General features: G+C 41.4%; 1 protein-coding gene across 4 annotated transcripts in view; it reads left to right on the forward strand.

Annotated features, from left to right (window-relative positions):
- Window positions 1-13836, forward strand: part of LOC111269398 (uncharacterized) — a 35812-nt gene extending 21976 nt beyond the window's left edge. For 3 of the 4 annotated variants that reach the window (XM_022848955.2, XM_086972070.1, XM_086972071.1), the window contains 3 exons: window positions 1860-1889; window positions 6473-6546; window positions 13628-13836. In XM_022848955.2, the coding sequence (XP_022704690.2) occupies window positions 1860-1889; window positions 6473-6546; window positions 13628-13830 (307 nt within the window). In that variant the 3' untranslated portion in view covers window positions 13831-13836. The remainder of the gene's footprint in view (window positions 1-1859; window positions 1890-6472; window positions 6547-13627) is intronic. The other variant, XM_086972069.1, reaches the window with a different exon arrangement.
- The last annotated feature ends 5864 nt before the right edge of the window (window positions 13837-19700 follow it).

The following is a 19700-nucleotide window of genomic DNA, read 5'->3' on the forward strand; positions in this document are numbered from 1 at the left end:
AACTGCCAGAAACGAGGAACACAAAGAGAAATGCTCCCTGTACGTCCTTCAGGCGTCGTTCCTCCTTCTTGTTGTCGTCATCGGCAGCGACGACGACGACGACGACGACAGCGACATCATTCATGATGGCTGTCTGTGGATGATTAAGAACAATGACACTAGCTAGCATAGTAAAGAGACGACACACTTTACCTCACCCGTGTAGTGGTAGTGGCAAAATGGGAGCAGCGGCAGCAGTGAAATTACAGTAAAGTAGGCGGTAGTAACTGCGACAGTGGCAGTCAGAGAACTTCCAGTCAGGATTCAACCCAGCTCGTGATCATTCTTACCGTTGTCACTTGTTCGAGCGTTCGTTTTACCTTTCTCTCATTCAAGGACAGCTTCTCTATATTTTTTGTTTTCTCCAAGTGTCGACGATTCTGTTACTCAGACCCACTATCACTATAAAGCCTTATTATTCGTCCGAGACGACAGCAACGACACGACTAGCTCGTAGTTATAATACAAACTAATCATAAACTCAACAGTGGTTCCATGGTCCTCTAGCTGTAACACAAAGGTAGATATCGGCCGCGTTTGCTTTGACAGACACAGTGTCAACAATAGTGGCGACCGAAAGATACAGGCCGACGACGCCTGCCTGAAAGAAGGCTGCGAAGAAGGGTGAGTAGGCGGACTCTGCTCTGTGCAAACATTGGCCGGCTAAGAACAAGCGAACGGCTAATTATTGACCTATTTTCGATGTACACTTAGATGAGCGAATCAGACGAAGCCGATGTGCCCATATTTACCATTAGACTTGTGCAGGCCTCCTGTCCACTCAACAGAGGCGACTGAAAAACCCTGGGGAAAAAGAAAGGAAAAGGGAAGTCTCTGACAAAAGACAAATAAAACACCAAATAAAGACCTGAATGTACACTAACCAACGCCAAGGGGCGACGCTTAGGCAACAGTAAAGTTCTGCCTATAAATAGCGACTTTCTGTGGCTACAAAAGCAAATATTTTACATATGAGGATATGAAAGCAATCTTCAATCGTGTGAATCATGAAGATGCGCTTCAACGGTAAACTTCACCGCTTTTAAATCGTCTTTGTCCTAAACTGGCAAACGTATCTAATTTGTATAGTTTTAGTGACAGCATCCAGAGCAAGTAATATGTGGTCTTCTTAAACGTTGTATGTTAAAACATATTATAGAAATGCTCATGTAAATTTTACGAGCTGGATTTGAGCTTGAGCACATATAACCTACAATATTTTGCATAATGTTTATATAATAAATTAATTTTTATTAATTCGACAAACTTTTGGTTTCATTTTAGGCTATGCTAAGAAAAAAGAATAAGGGGCGACGTCCCTACGGCTTAGACGTATAAGGCTCTGTCCTGGTATTGTTTGTAGTTTGGATATACGACAAGTGTCGTTTATATATATATGTCAGATAAATAAGCTCTATTTAATTCGGAAGCATAATGGATCAGCAATAAAGTTAACTCTTTAGTCCTCAAGGCCGATCAAGATCTCTCTCCATCAAGTCCTCAAGATTTATTACGTCAAGGTTACAAAACAATTTTTAAAAATGACGAGAGTCGAAATTCAAGTATAAGACTCTATTAATACAGCACATTATCGAAGCACTTACCAAATTATTTTACTTAATATAAAGCTTTTATAGATAATCAGATGCCTGTCTTTTTCCACTCCAACAATTATACAATTCACAGCCTCAAACGCTAATCTGCTATCATTATTATTTATACTATATATTCTATACTATATATAAACTACAAATATTACATATTGACGTATTTTCTTTTGCACGATGCCACCTCACATCATTGCATCAAACCTCTTCCAGACGCGGCCAGGAAATCGCTGACCAAATCAGGTGAATTAGCCCTACTTTATTCGTTGTTATGCTGATATATTATAGAAATAATAGTGAAACAAGGACATGTAATAAGTTAATTATTGATATATCATAGCTTAACTTGCTCAGTAGGACCAAGAAAATCACAATTTGTTAGAAAACAAGTACCCCACTCGTTTGAATGGACGCCTTCAATGCTTCCAGCAGTCATTTTAGCTACAAGACAAATACAAGACTAGATGTTTTTATAATAGTTTACCTTTTTGGTAAATAATAAGTATAATTACTTGACTTTCTCAATTACAAACGTATCATATAAATACGACCGCTCATCCTTAATCTATCAGTTAAAATACACTCGTAAAAAAAGACCCATATGAACTACTGATTTATAACTAGTTTAAAGTAAATCTTGTTGCAGCCAGTGCCTTTTGACGATACACAGGCTACCGCATGAAGAGGTGTTAAATTTTGTTCACTTTTTCTTGCACCTATTTAACGTATTTTAGGATCTAAGGCTCTATCAATGTAGGTCCCCGAGATGACAGGACACGAATTACAGCAAAATTATTTAATACGCTTGTTTTTGATAAAACCCGAGATGCATCAACATTTCATGAACCGAATAGGTCAGTTCCAATTTTCATGATACTGATCTGATTATGCGTCACGGATTCTGTGGGGTTTCGCATATTTTTGTGACCCCCGATCTTGTTTTAAGACCTATAGCGCATAGTTTTTTTTCCTTATTAGCTTTACAAGTCCTTGCTTGTACGCTTCACACTCAAGCCCCCTTGCGGTTTAAGAACAAGCTCAGTTTTGTAACTTAGGGAAGTTCGATGTAAGCACTATTACCATATATATAGTAGCAGCGTGAATCTTTCAATTAGCATTGACTCATAGATGAAGCGAGCTGTTCATTCAAAAGACCACTCAGGTCCTTTGAACGATCTATACGCATTTGGTTATTTTTGGCTGAAAGTTTCGATTTTGTAAGCTGCATATGAACAATATATATCGATATATTGATGCAATAAAAATGTTTGTAGACACAAAGTTGGAAGATTAGAAAAGAATCTTAGCACGGTATTGTTTCAGTAGCAGTAGTAACTAACTAACGTATGCATGTAACTTAGAGCACATACGCGAGTAGAGTTTAAGGCATAGCAATATATTTGGGCTAGAGAATTCAATAAAAGGGTTGACATTAATTAACAAAAAAACATCGTGAATGCTAAATATAGTAAGCCTATTTTCTGGTCTCGTTTTGTGAATTTTAGAACGGCTAACGATTCAGTGATATAGATAAATAAGTCTAAAATGTGTTTTTTTTATATGCTGGTAACTTCTTGCTAGGTTTCTTCCATGAACGTTTGTTGAAATATTCCAAGACACTGATCGATCTAGGACGTACCTGTTAGTTACGACTGCGGCACAAAAACAATATGCGATTCGATCCTAAGTTGTTCCTTACTTTCCGTCCACTAAAATCTGTTCACAACTTACTTCGTAGCCGTAAGTGATTTTGGCGATAGCAAGATAGGATGCAGCAAGGAATAAACAAACAAAAATTTACTCTTCTAAATAGTTGAACTCGAAGTAGATATTAAGCATCGCAACGCGATAGATCTGCATTCCGTTTGCAAACATTGCAGGCGTATGTTATAAAAAGAAATACATTTCTATATATCTAACGCAGGCATCGTTATATCTTCTGTGCTTTTTTTCGGTTTATCGGCTAAAACAGTTAGCTATTGAGCCGCTGTTCTATAAACCATCTTTAGGTTGTCTAATATTGACACGCAGACCGGGCATCTTCGTGGGGTAAGAGCCCGACATACTGCCCACTAAAAAATGATAGTATTTAATGTTCTTATGTTCTTTATGTTTTATGAGAAACACAAAAAGTATACCCCGATTTTTCCGTTTCGTTTTCGTACTCTTTGGCAAACTGGCTAATTTTCACTATAGACATTGCTGTATGTTGTACATTGCAAGCTCGAAAAATATATTTTTATAGCTAGTTTTTTTTATTTCTGGGACAAAAAGTTCATCTTTATTAGAATGCCATTAGAATCAACTTAAATGTAATCGTAGAAAACTTCACTAGGATTTTGCAAACTCTCAACAAAGCTTTACTCATTTCGTTCTATTCGTTTGGTCGATTTAATGGCTAGGTACGGCGTTTTAAGTGGAAACTGGAACGACTCCAATAAATTGGTAACTTGGCCCTCTATAATAGGAAGAAACCATTGTCAGTCTAGGTAGATAACTTCTTTGCCTACTAGATGTAAAAACACGTGAAATGGTGAAGCTTGTGTAACTAGTTATCTGAAGATATACTTAGCAATAACCCTGAATGTACAACTCGAAGTGTTCAAGATCAGTTATTGAATTCATCTTACCTAAATATTGGAAAATTATGGTAGCCACTCTTGAATAGTATGTCATGTATAGTCGATTACAGGTCGAATTTACTTCAACATAGTACTATCTTTAACTTTGCCGTTTGCGATCCTTCAAGATATAGTAAAAACGAGCTTTCAAAAGCTGATGATAACATTGTAGAGGGCGAGAAAACTCTGCCCGATTCTATTCAATGCTACATTCGGGTAAAATCCTCTTTTTGTAGAACCCGAATATTGTTCTTACGTGTTGTTTTTTGTGCATGATATGATGAATATTAGAACATTTTGTTCTTACGTTACATAATGGATCGTGCACGACTTAAAATGTGCGTCAGCTCCTATAGATTCTTGACCTTCAGTGCGAAATAACTGCTACTTGCTCTTCGAAATAAGAAAGAATACGTTGCTTCTACGATTACAGTCATGATGTATACCTTTCGTGCAACTTCACGAAGTCTTAAAATACATACGAAAAAAATTTACGAGGCCCTCGACGACAACTTGAACGAATGTTCACACAAATTGTGAGTTATAATAGATGAAGTTAGGTCTACATTAACTAGAAAACATATGCAAAAGTTTTAAACGTTATTGTAACATACATCTTTTACACGAAGCTTCTATAAGGATTGAGTACATTGATACGTGCGTACGTTGATGTGTCACCTGATGATCTAGCAATACCTCGCAGACATCGGACACACTAGGGACTTCTTTCATCTTGTTACCTCATTGCGTGTTGTTGTTTCTTCCGTAGCTTGGCAAACAGATGGCTTACCATAAGTTTTTACACATACAAGTTACAACTAGGCTCCAGTTCATCATGGCTTTAGATAAATTCAACGCAAGGCGAAATCATGCTTACTGCGAAGAGAACCACTGGGACGTAGATATAATATCAGTATACTGAATGTAGGTAAAATCGAAGAAAGAAATCTATTCTATTAATATTATTTGAAAAATAGATTGCATTTATCCTCTAGTGAGTGGCTTGATCGTTGTTCCAAAGCCCACTATTGTAAGAAAGCGATCTGAGATACTGACTGTAACATTACGCAACAAATGGCTCCAACGACGATGAGATACTTCCTCGTTGTGGATAAACCAAGCGCGTATTTCGATCTCATCACCCAGGTCCCGATGCCGCTCTTATGAGCTTAAACTTGTTTTTGATGACAAGAAACCCTTCTTCCACACAGAAATGCTTTAGAGATTAAAATTACTCTCTTTGGGCAAAATAGTTCACAGGTAGTGCTAACTTTTATAGAGAACACCTTTATGGCCCAAAGAAATTATATGAAAGGATCTTGACAATTAAAGCTGACATAATTGATATATATCGAAGCTCGTCAGCAGAGGCAGGGTTGGGAACGTTGGAAAAGCAGGTTGATGCATAAATCTAAGAGGGAGCCGTTGCGGTAAAGAACAAGTCTGCTCATAATATTAAGATGTAGGCTGTACTAGTTAATAATATTGGCAATTTAACATCTTTAAAAATAAATAGATACAGTATGTGTTTCTTTGGAAAAAAAATGACTAAGTTGACAATAAAATTGTTATCGTTAACCAACTGTCCGCGCTCTAAGTGATGTTCGGTGTACTGGTTTGGCTAAACGGAGAAAAACAGCAAGTTGGTACTTATGAACATTTAACGTAAATAGTGTTTTCAATAGAAGTAACTACTCATTCTACTTAAGTTAGTGTTCACTGATAGTTAAAATAGCTTACTTATTACAGGTACTTATTACAAATTGCTTTTCCTTCTGTTTTAGATTTTTCCTCCTATTTACTAAAGATTCCGAAGCAGGCCTTTAATCTGTTTAATTTCTTGTTGCGTAATTTCTTTCTTTAGTTATTTTTAGTAAATATTTAATAAAGATAATAATTACGAGGAAAAATATTTATGGAATTTTTTTTATTTTAAAAACGACATTATCCAATAAACAAATGCATAACTTGGGCGAACATAAATTAGCTTTCATAGTGAGATTTTTTTGGTGTTTATAATGCAATTGTGCTTGCAACATTGAGGAAAGCGATTCATTGAAAATCTATTGGTCCTTTTTCTTCATTACAATGGGATAGTCATAAAATTGTGCAGAGGCTTGTATTAAAATCAAATGAAGTACGAACAGGAAAGGTGATACTTCTAACTTACACTAAACGACCTGCCTTCGTCTGGCACAATTTCAGAGGTGAAGGATATACAATCGAAGGAGAACTGCTCACCGACGCCAAAGGACCGCATAGTCTGCATATGAAAACTCGTAAGTACCTCACTTCTTTGTACGGAACTGGTATGTGTGCTCAGATCTCTGGTTCTTTCTCCTTCGACCTTCAACTTATCTCTCTCTTTCCTTTATAAGCCGCGTTTGTCTCAGTACGCGTGCACACGCAAACATAGTGTCCTGGGGGTTCTACTCAGGTCAGCCTCAGGCTTCTCGTTCTCTCATTTTCTCATCTGCAAGCGAAAGGTTGCTGCACGGCACCGAACTGAGGGCAATAGGGGAGAAGAAAAAGTATCCGGGGCCCAGGGGGAGACGGGGACAGAGGGAACGAACGGTGAACACCACCGCAGATAAAGTCGTTCACTAGTTCCTTCCCTCGGAATACTATTTTCCGACTTCTCACCAGCTCCTGGTTCCCAGCTTGCCCGTTAGTGGATAGGCCACGTAGCCTAACATGCTTGGCGCTCAAAGAGGACAAGACAATTGGGAGGCATGAGAAACGGGACCCCAAAGAAGTGTGGATTACTCTATGGAGGAAGATGAGGGCGCCTTGCGCAGATGACAGACAGAGAGACGAACGGATGGTTGGGGGGTTGGCCGTGCCGGTGGTTTGGGGAGAGGGGGGTATATGAGCCATAGATTATATGTACGTATGCATGGGGTGGCGGTAATGTTGTATTGGGAGGTGGAGACGATCGTTCTAGTTGCCCATATGTGAAAGCGAGAACGGTGACATCGACGGGTGGTGGAGGAAAAAGGTCATTCTCTACTTCTCTAACTCGTTGCGGATGCAAAAGAATGGCATGGCACACGTCGGACGGTCGGTTTCTTTCTCATGTTATGGCCTAGGTCGGATCAAGTTGGGGACTCCCCGTTGGGAGCCACAGCGAAGACTTGGTTCTTTACACAGGCGAAACAACGACGTCCCGAGCAGCATCTAAGTTTCCTGGGTCCCAACCCAATTCGCAAGCCAACTCCAAGGGCGCGCAGTGGACAGACGAACCCGTGGAAAGTAGCTAGCGATCTGACTTTTGAGGATAGAAAATTCCAAACAATGTGATCTACGCTGTGTGGTAGAAAACTGTGCATGCTAGTGTGTCCTGTACATAAAAGAGTCAAAAGGGGCATTCTATGTCAAAAGATATTAGGAAGAAGACCAAACACAGAGCCCAATGGATTCAACAATCTACTGGTCACTGATTGTCACGGCCAAGTGAGGAATAAAAATAGGAGCAGAAAAGACTTTCACTCAGTCTTCACAAAAGCGAAGGGATACCTTTTTGGGAAGACATTAGAGTAAGGCTGGATGTCCACATACTTCCATGCACATGTACACGTACATCGCGAATAGCTGTAAACGTATCCAGAGGGGTGCGTACACACACACACACACAGGCACACACGTTCAGACATAAACGTGAAGTATAGATACTGAGGTATGTTCGCCAGACGGAAAGAGCTCAGCAAAGATGAATAGCGCGAGAAAAAGTGATATACAGTCCTGAACGTGGTAGATTAATCAAGTAACTGTTGTAAAGGATTATGCATAAGGGAAAAGGTTCGAATGAACTAAATGAGCAGCGCGAACGCACGTAAACGCGCACGCCAAAAGAAACGCTCTCGAAAAGGTATGAAATCGTTACGTCAAGCTACGGCATAACAGCAGCTGGACGAAAAAAATTTACAGGCTGCTTGTTCCGGACAGGACGAGTGTGGTGATTTCTTATAAAGAAATTCAACGAAAGTTTCTTTCCATGCATTTACGTCAACATACACAAGGTAGTGACTTAAAGTTTGGATAAAAGAAACAATGAGGTACTACTTAATATCACACTTACTATAGACAGTTTTATGTATATGTGAGTACGAACCATGCGCTCACTACAATTTGCTTGCCAGAAGGGCATGCGAAGCACAGGCTTAATATCACGTTATTTCGGCACGTTCTTAAAAAGCAGGCACTCTGTCTATTAATTTATCATGCACGAATAACTCCAAATGGTCCGTTAGCTCACTGTTGATTAACGGTGCGCGTGCCTCCGTCGTTGAAGCAAAGTCGAGTCGTGGTACCCAGGGTAAGCACAACAGCGCGCAGGAGTGGTCACTTGACAACATGTTCAGACTCCTACGGCGCCAGTACTTAGCTTGGATTAACCACATGAAAGTTTAAGGAAATCCCGTTGCCTAAAGTAAAAATACCGAGGTTAGATTTAATTTTCTAGTAAAAACTGTCGGACTTTTCTGTCTTCTACAGCAGATAATAGTCTTCATATTAGGGCGGTACTGCCAATAGAAAGAAGATAACTAGATTTGATACTGATTAATGGTTTCAGCCATTATTACGCACCACGTTCCCATATAGGCTTGTTCGCTTCAAGTGCTAAACTGAACGCTAGCTACTTACCGTAAAGTTGGTCCGTCAGACAAGGTGAATATTTGCTTGGCAACGTTGTTTTTGAAACGCTCCTGTACTTCAGGCTAGCGAGACCAGAATACGTTGGTTTACCGCAAAGCAAGTAATTAGTTAAATACGTTTTTCGGAGTAACATTTAGTAAAGAGAACATTTTTCTACTCCAGCTCAGACTGAATTGTTACTTCGAACGTTATTGCAACGGCCACTGTCATTATCAATCGTCAGTAAAGGGTGTCGCAAAAGGAAATGCTTGTAGAACCTTCTGCCGTAGGGTTTTTGGTAGAGATGACCTGTTAGTATAATTAGTTGCTTACTCGTGGTTGCTACCCAGTTTGTCTGAAAACAGCAAAAGTCCACGCACCAAACTTCAAAGTTGAACACCATGCCATCGCGTACGCTGCGCTCGAATGACCATGTCCTCTATTTGGAGCGTATTTATAGCCAATTACAGAGCCTGCGTCAGCTCACTCAATGGAATGGAGAGAGGTCCGCGCATCCGTTAGAGATCTACTCGTCGTATTTACACGGACAATCAGTTCGAGAGACAGACACGAAACGAAGCGAAAAAATGAGAGAAAGAAAGAGACACGCGTCCAACCGCTCGGGACTCTACGAGACGGCCGGCAGCCAAAATGGTCGGACAGACGGACGAACGGTCAGTCATTCTTGCGGGTATCGGCTAAGGGTAGCAACAGTACCGTGGGGAAGCTAAGAGGCCGAATTTGCGCGAACTGTCAATGCAGGGTACCGTCGTCCTCTACAGAGTAGAGTGCAGCCTGCCTATTCATGATGACGGCGATGGTGCTGTTGATGATCGTATGCCGGATGGTGCCGATGAAGCCGATGATGCTCCCGCTGCGGCAGCGAATGATTGTTCGCTGAGGGTCGTCAAAGTACACAAATACATTCACCCGCGTCCGCCCTCTTCTCACTACACGGCGGCGGCCAGCATGGGAGCTTCCTACTATTACTACTGCTATATACGGCTAGTGCGGCGCTTAGCGATTGTCATCATCGTCCGTTGTCGTGCAGCAAGAGTGCGCGCACTCAACAAAAAAAAGGGAGACCAGTCTTCTTGCCACAACATGCGCGACCATCGACGATTGGCACGAGCGAATCAACCGCGATCTTTACTAACTGCATCGGATGGATGCAGCCACTGACCAGCCATGATCGACATAGAAAATGACAGCAAAGCAGAGAGATCGAAACAGATACAGGAGCAACGGCACGGGACAACCGGTCGCATTGGCGAAAGAAGACTATGTCCATGTCGAGTGTTGTTACTCTCCCGTTTCGGCGAATTACTTCCCTCTGAAGCTCGTGCTTCGGCACCCGCTGCTCTCTCAGTAGTATATGAACCACCACATTATTGTAGAAATGGCTGTAGCCGGTTCAGCCGATGCCGGTGAAGTAGCTGCTCACCGTCATGAAATCAGATGGCGCTACCAGCAGCGAATCTTCCCGCTCTCGTAACAGATCACTGCCCGCTGATAGTCACCAATTGTTGCTCAGTCACTCACTCACTCGAACCGGGAAAAGTACTATGAAGAGTGAACTATTTTAATCATCGAATAACACACACACACACGTCCTGTCAAAGTATCTAAACCAGGATAGGCCATTTTTTAAATCCATCAACCGCGCATGTGTATGAGCATGAGCAAAGTTACTACAGTTTAAAATCCTTTGATACTATCGGCGGAAACTGTCACACACCAATGTAAGATTTATGTGTCGTTGCATTAGATCCGGTGCTACATTGGCCCACACGTACATAGAGTTTCGCAATTGAGATCTAAGCTTTTTTCGTTATTATTACCTTTCGTTATTATATTATAAAGCGTCGTTGTTAGGACAACGTATGCACTTTAACGTATCATGCGCTCAAGAGGTAGTTTTTCGGACGTTCGAGCTAGATTATGGAAACGACACCAATTGTCACCAATCGAACACAAAAGCTATCCAGTACCCATTCGTCACCGTGTTTCTATTAATATTTATAGAAAATAAGCTGTAATAAAAGATCTGTATGATAATAGAGTACATTTGTATATTAGATAAAAATTTGTAAATACTGTCAACAAAAGACAGCCCGATAGCTGGGACCTTTTAACAAATACCTCACCCATGACCATCGTCAAAGAGATAACAGTAGCTTTTACTCTGTAATTTTACTGGTAACGATGAGCTTAGCAAAACTCGTCTCTGGTTTATAAACGAAAGACGACAAATTCTATTTGGCACTTTTGAGCTAATTTATTATAGTAGGATCATCCTATTGTCAAATTATACACTATTCGAAAAGAAAGAAAAGCAGGACTTCTAGCCTTTAACCCTATTGTTTGTCCAATTAAATTTATAAGAAATTCCAGTGAAGAGCGGTTATTAGCCCTAAACTAAAGTGTTTTGTTTTTTTCACGAGCAAGTAGAAATATTGTGGCTCAAGTTGATTCCATCTTGCGTTGGATGGCCGTCTGCAGCTTCGGCGAAAAGGTTTCCCTGAACCCAGCAGTTCTTCTTTATTGCTTTATAATGAGAATCTAGTATTTGAGGAGAAAGCTCTTGGTTCGTTGTAAGATAATTTGCGTTATATGCTGCCCGTCTTGTTTTCTACCAGCGTAAACTGTTGGGTGAATTTTATAAAGGCCTGTAGGCGCAGCTTACTGTCCATGGTCAGCCCGTACCTTTGCTGCGTGGTCATAATGAGTCTACTGGCAAAACCACTGGCGTTAATGGGAGCGAATCTAAGGAAAAAAGATCAATCGCACTACCTGTCTGGGACTGACGTTTGACGGGAATGCAGGATCTGACGTTGTACAGCCAAATATGGCTTTCGCGTTATTACGCTAAGCTCTTCCATTGCAGTCTAGCTTTCCATGACTTTTGATGACGCTTTACCACCATATTAAACCTAGTGACTATTGCAAAAAGAATTCTCTTCATACAAAATATTCCGTTGCGTAGTGACGTTGTCAGATACGCATCCGTCTCTCGTTCTTCTTTGCTTTTTGTTCCTGATAGGTTTGTCTAACACGCGGCGTGTTGCGTGATTACTGAAATCAACTACAGTGGGCTGCAAGACCACGCTAAGTTATCCTTAGCTAGCGACTGATGGAGACGCTGACGGTGAAATGACGAAACCGTGCTTGGCCAAATAGGGAAAATGAACCCGTCAGATATGCTATGCTATAAAAATGATTAGTGATTTTCTTGGGTCCGCGGGTTATTCCCGGAGGACAAAGCGTGAGCAGGAAGGCGTTATTCTGTTCGGCCCAGAAACTCTGATAAACGATCCGACTCGACCGGGTGACACAATGGCCACATTGATTTGCATAACCTATGCGAATATAGATATTAATGTATCGTTTATTTTCAACTTTGAGCGCTTCGTATGACCATACTCTAAGGGAATATACATAATGCGTTTGTGTTTAAACCAAATCTAGCTTTTCTTTAGATTTCTATTCTAAGCGGAGAAATTTGAATGGCGGATCTACTGGAAGCATAGCCGTCATTCATTCTTCATTGTGAAAGTTCCGACGAAGACATAGGAAAATTGCACGTTAGCTTTGTTCGCCATGGAAAATGGAAACATTTTATTTGGTAAAGAGTGGCCAGACAAAGGCACTGCTTAAAAGCCGATACGGTTTCCTAAAATTTAATTGCTGCGTTCCTACTCTATTCTTCTTCGACCTCGTCGTTCCCGTGGCAACGACAGCGTTTTATCCCATCTTCCCGAGCGAAAGTAGTTACACAAACAATCTTTCTGCCTGGCGATCCCGCGCATTTTTATGAACCCTGAAATCGATGGAACCACTTGATTTCATGCTTTATTTCCTCTGCTTTGTCAACGTGACCGCAGACCCTGCCTTCCCCCTTCAGGTCGCGACTTACGAAGGGTGTACAGATCACTGCCACGTCTCAAATAGAAGACCGGCCAGTTGGGTGGTTTGAAAGTGATACAACTTGGCGCCATCTCATTGGCCAGAAGCAGACTGGCTATCCCGCGATAGTTCTGCGCTTAAATCAAAAAAACAAAACATTATCAGACAGCGGGATGTCAATCCGAGAATTGCAATTTAGCCTTTTCCATATGTGGGGTATTGAAAGCTAGTAACACATATATATGTATATATTGATAAGTAGATCTCGCAACATTTGGCATGTCAATAAGTCGCCTAAGCGAAAACACTACGTTCATTGTAGGACTGTGCCTCGAATGTTTTGCCTCTATGGCGAATTTCTTGTACTCTGAACAATTCGAGATCTATCATTTATTGCATATTATACATTGCGGCACGAAACGAGGACTGCCTCGCAGCTGAATTCTATCTCTGTGATTTAAGCAGTCCGAACGATTTTTAAGGACACCTGTCTACTCTACAACGAGTGAGTCCATTGAAAACGAGTGCTCTCTCTGCGTCATTGTTGTTACCGCTTGTCGCATAGTTCGGTGCTCACTGTATCTAACCCTCCCTGGCATTGCATTGCCCGAAGCGAATTCTCGTTTAGTCGCTTGTATACAGCCTTTTAGCGTCGTATTTTCGCTGTTTGTTGTTGCAGTGGCACTCAATAAGCGTTCCATTGGCTCCAATCAGTGACGTCCGTTGGGCCCTCTCTTTCTGATGATCTCTATATGGATCTGTAGCTGGCATCAACACTAACATAGCGCGTACCCTCCGGGGTCATCTCCTTTCATGAAGGATCCCAACAACCGGGAGAGAACGACGTTCAGCGACGGGTGAACAAGCGAGAAAAAGAGGCTGATTTGAGAGGCCGATTCGGGAGGCTATGCAGCATCAAGAATCATCCGACCAATGATGCCAATAACGGAAATATAATAATGATTGTTGTTATTATTATAACTATTAGGATCACAGTTACTGTTGGAATCGGCATAATATAACATACAAATAAATGCGCAGTCTCGGATACTGGCACAATGCATCGGTCTCTGTCGATGTTTGCGCAATCGAGGCAGGAGATAAAAGAATCAAGGACGACACTATCATGTTCTATTAAAGTGGACCTATACTTTTTTACGGATGATAGCAATTAATCGTTCGTCGAACAAACTAACTGGGTTGCCTCTACGGCATAGTGTACTGCAACATGTACATCCGCACTTAACATTAGTGAACAATCGTAAAGAGAAACAATTACCTGTGTGTGTGTGTGTGTGTGTGTGTATTCGTTTACGCTAAATGTAGCTTCAATAGGTTATAAACGTTCTGAACAATTTCCAGCACTGTTTTTACTACAAAAAATTGGCCGTTTCTACGATACAATTTACTAGACGATCATACATCTATGTTTGTCAGTAGCTGCACAATGCATAGCATTTCCTATTCTATTTAGTACTTTTTATATAGGTAAGGATAGCAGGAACGCTTCGCCATCTCGCCAGTGAAAATTCCGCCTGGTCAGACAATAGAGCAGATGTTGGCTTATGAAGCCGAGAGGCGTGGGAAGAACAGGATTGCCGCGGCGTGTCCGTCATACCGACTACTTAGTTAAGGGTCCGCAGCGAAACAGCACATCACGCGTATGTACAGCTTGGTGATACAGCCTGTAACACTATCATGTATATTGTGGCCGGCTCTGTTCGTTAGAATATTGAGTGACATTGAGAAGATGCCTCACGCGCTTCTTCCATGTTATGTTGTATTGATTTAATGCTAATCTAATCTAGAAGACACTTTAGCATTATCACTGTCTAAGCTTTGCTGGAACCGTTAGTCACTCGACATACACTTTCGCCTCTGAACGTTGTCTAAATTAGAAAATCGTGTACACATATGCATATGTACATAGAATGTACAATATGCCGACAGGGAGCTGCCTACCTCACGGATATTCATAAACCATACTGCTGATCGTTGTAATTCATCGTACTATTTACTATTATTATGTAAACAATGTTGCACCTGTAAACAGAAACGTCTTTGGAGGCTTTGTGCTCGATCTGTAGAGTTTACGGGGAGAAGACATGTCTTTTTTTCGTGTAGCCAACTCCTTGATGGTTCGTCAAAGGTTTGGCATGAATTAGCCCAAGGTCGGCTCTCCACCAAAGAAGGATCCCCTATTCGGGGGTGCTTTCGCAGGCCCTCAGAATAGCTCACCAAGCAGGATGTTTATAAAGCTTATGCAGATACCCTATTTTCTGCGATCATCTACAGAGCAGAAGTTTGGCTTTCATCTGTAAGCAAGCTTTATTTCTTCTTTCCTTGATGGAACTATCTGTTTCTGACATCTACGGCATACATGGCAGGGACGGCTGAACAACGTAGGTCTAAGGCGTATTTTTCCAACGGATCCAAGACGTTACTCGTTAGTTTATATTAGAAACATTTTCAAGTAGAAACCTTGGCGAATGAAGGTTTCCATTTCATCAGATTCATAATTTTATTAAAAGTTCTGTGCGTGATCGGAATTGATTGCCGTAATATTAGCTTCTGTTCGGAACTTCATCACATTACCCGTAGTTCCTTTCGTTTAAAAAAAAGTACAGCTGAGGTAAAGGTCACCACAGCTGTCGTAACGTCAGTGTACAATGACATAGATACAACCTAGCAAAGAAGAACGACGAAATATATCTTAGAGCAGCTCTTGTCATGGTTTTGTGGTACGTAGATTACAGATAAACACGCCTTTACTACGCATGAATCGTCCAATTAACATATGTCGATGAATGAAATTCAAAGGGGCAATGGTATGATGATTCTGCATCTAGCTTGCTTAGATTTAAATTGATCTACCCAAGAGGGTAAAAAAATAGTCGCTAGATAAACGTCGAATGTTGATGGTACCTTGTCATGATTTGCATTGTACCAAAGTGAATTTGGCGTTGAAATATGCGATATGTACGAATATCGGTCAGAAAAAAAGCATGAATTTGGCTTATGAGGTTCGAATGAGAAACGCTACTCAATACATCTATGGGAGACGAGCACCTCACAGCAGGGGGTTGTTCGAATATCGCGAGATAGATACATGGAGAGAGAGAGAAAGTGGGATAGAGACTAAGCGCTGACTAAAGCTTATAATGGGCAATGTAGATGAACCCTTGCGTGCAGTAACAATGGCCAATAGAAAAACAGTTGGATTATGAAGCATAACGACACCAGCGACGATGACAGTAAAAGAAAATGCTCGTTCTATATACGATATCCTAATGAGGTAAGTTTATCTGACAGCAATCAGCTAAACCTCAATGTGTTACCAGTGGGTGCTCTTCAAGCTTCGACCAGTGGACTGGAATCACTTCTATCAGATTAAGCCGGAATAACTTCACCTCTCTACTCCCTGGTGAGCCATAATTTCATTATGGTTAGCTGCCTGTAACTGGCTTAGTGCTATTTACATCAGATGACAGAACTTCGAGCATCGTTCCGAAAGAGCAGCTTCAAGCCTACAAATAATCATCGACTATCCAAATCAGCTGTCAGTTACAGTTATCAAGTATTCAAATAGAACAGAATTAATTCTATTGGCAGTGCAAAGCTCACGTTGCTTATTAATCTGATCATTCTAGTTACTATTCAACTTCTTCTCAAGTTCCTCCTAAGACAATGTGTATTTTATTTGATAATCGAATTATAGTTGTCACTCTCAGAGTTTTAGATTTATTTATTACTCTATCTGCAAAATATGCTTGTTATTTATTATCCGCTTAGAATTTCGAGGTATTTTAGGCAACGGCGGGGTAGTTGCAGTATGACAACCGACAAAAATATTGCGTATACGGCGATTAGAAAAGCCCCCTACACGGCGGTTGTAAATGCGCATACGGGATTTCGACCTTGACCTCGTGAAAAATACAGTGGCCGTTTTTCCAACCGTACATAATTATGTTTTCCTCTTGTATAGTACTTATTGTAATACTACTCAATGCAATGGCTAAACTTGCTCATTGTCAAAGGGGAAGCCTGATTTCGATTCATAAACAAGAAAAAAATTATCCGTGTTACTACTGCTTTGAGCTCGAAGGTAATCATAATGTAGGACAGGGTACTTAGAAAATGATTGTCAGTCTGATACGAGTGGGGTGATTCAGGAGTCCTTGTTACTCGACGAGTTTATATTGTTTACTGATGCTTGCTTGGTCGCTCTCTATTTCGACTTTTACGTCCGGTACGAGCGTCAGGCATTCCACCAGACAGGCGTCTAGCTCCTAGCACGAAACGCAGTGTGCGTATGCCTCGGTTCGAACCTATATCACAACGTCTTCTTAATATTTGGGACCAAACACGTTACCCGCTAAGCTATTACGCTTGTCAGATCTAAAGTGGATGTCTTTCAAAAGGGCGGTGCTCGGTTTATACGGACATTTTGTCGCCGTCACGTCAGTATGCATCTTCTCGATATATCTGTGAAAAAAAAACCTTACTCTACGCGATTCAGCAAAGTAAATTTCTACCTAAATTTTCCGTGAGACTTCTCTGACACATGGCACACTCGCGACATCTATAAATATGCATCACATCATCGAATAAATAACTGGGAACCAATCTTGACTTCTTTGTCTTCAGGTGTTTAGCTAAGTTGTTCTTTTTTTCAAAATGTCAATGTACAGAGGTAAGGCAGCACACATGTACTGCCATAGGATCTGTCAGGCTGTCTCCCAGCCTATGTGGCGGCGCATGCCAATGTTGATAGCGAGGTCGTGGGCCGTGAAGGTGTGCCTAACGTGCTGGGGCTGTTATCGGCTGTGGGAAGCGGGTAGCTGGCACAGATTGAATTCCGTATGACTCACTCTGTCCGGTTTCACTTCGACTCGAATGTACAAGGCTGACAATCGTCAGTACATTCGCTTACCGCTCGCAGCCGTGTCAGGATATCCCGCCACCGATGTCGTGCTTCTACCGAGGTGCTTTGGCCTACTTGCACACGTGTGACACTTCTAGCTAGAGGCTGAACAGACTGTTCTCAGATTTCGCTCCTATCAGGCTGACGGCGCACCAGGACACCGGAACGACGTTAACGCCTTGCGCTTCGTGCTAAGCAAATGTAAAGATACTTACGCTGTCAGCTTCACTAGGGGAGAGGGAGGGAGCGAGAGCAGCTACGCTAAAGGACGAAGCGATCAGCGACCTCTATTAAAATAAGCCCCGTTCCCGTCGCGAGCCTACAATCTTCTTTCGAAAGACATGTACGACTAACTACATCCGACCCTCCTTACCCGTGCTCTCTCTGCTTCTTGCTGTCGCGCCCCCCGATTTTCCTAACGTCTGTGTCATCCGTATGTATATCTACTATTCAGGAACATCTACCTAGCGCTTCTAACACCACATCCTTCACTGTCGTTGCCTTATTATAATCGGATTCAGTTGCTGAACGCAGCAGCTAGAAAATAATATACTAAATGCTAGTCTGCACATATTCATGTGTACGCTACAGATTGCGGGCGTGCATTATCAACACAGTTTGCTAAAATTAAAGCGAATTAAGGGAGGGAAAGTACTTTTAAACGTGGTCGACGAAAATCACGAACTTGTCTTCACCGATAGTATACTAAGACGACTGGGGTATTGATACTGTAGATTTGGTCACAGGGGGACTTTTCTAAAAATTTCGCGGTCCTTTTATGCTCATCTGAATCGCAGCTTATATGACATCGAAAAAACATCTGATCGCAAACGAATCCTTGCGGGGATGTTGAAAACCCCTTTTTCTGTTTGATATCGAACTTTGGAGATGTGTTCTTTTAAAAGATCTCAAAACAAATTCTTGAAAAGGTTAGTGAAGCTAGTTTATGATAAAAATGAACCGGAAAGAAATGACAAGAAGCCTTTGAGCACTTCGAATGAACTAACATCTATCGAAGTGAACAGCGCCCACTCCGAGCGAAATCGAAATCACTCATGAATTCCATGAAGTTCATGTATCCAAATTATGCGTATGTAGCTATTCACTTCTGTTGTACGTAAGTCGTTTAATTCATATTGCATTTAGCCCCCAACATATAGCTTGTCACATACATACAGCTTGCCGACGATCAGCTTTTTCGTAGGGCAATAGGTGCGTTTTTAAGAATTCGTGGTCCTCATGAAAACCTGCGTGTTCGTAGGGCATGGTCGGACTACGACAGCTTGGGCAGTGCGCCCTTGTGGAGCGCTTCCAGAGAAGGTGCTGGCTATACTTGGGAAGCTCATAAAACTCACAAGGGCTGTTACTTATACATCGGATAGATGGCGCAGAACAAGAACAAAAACCTACGGTGACTTGATGAATATGACCTAAAATTGGTTACTATTATAATGTGTTTGGGTCGAAACGCTTCTGCTATTGATGCCACATGATGTTAAATTTTAGCAAACGGTAGTTGTCCGCTCTACGACGCTGACTGCCATTTTACATCCCAGTGAACCGGTAAAGCTAAAAAAAAATATCACTAAACTCAAAGGTGTCATACCTGGCGCAAACCACTACACAAACCCAAATGCATCTGTTACTTAAGGCCGACTTGAAAGACAAGCTAGATTTTGCAACAGTTGATCACAGAAAGGGGTAGACATTGATTAGGCCGATTCACAACACTATGATCCTACAGTCGTTTAAACCTAATTCAATTAGACCATATTCATAGATCCCTATATCTGACTCTCGTAACCCTCATACGGTTACTCCTATATCATATTAGTAAATAGCCCCACGATAACCGTGCACACAAATAATCAACAGTAGCTCACTATTGATAAAAGCATTGCCAGCAATGGGATGCCTCATTATGTTGTAATACACTTTGATCAAATACTTTTGTCAAAACTTGCCCCG

The sequence above is a fragment of the Varroa jacobsoni genome, unplaced genomic scaffold (genome assembly GCF_002532875.2).
Source record: "Varroa jacobsoni isolate VJ856 unplaced genomic scaffold, vjacob_1.0 scaffold_1383, whole genome shotgun sequence".
Classification (NCBI taxonomy): domain Eukaryota; kingdom Metazoa; phylum Arthropoda; class Arachnida; order Mesostigmata; family Varroidae; genus Varroa; species Varroa jacobsoni.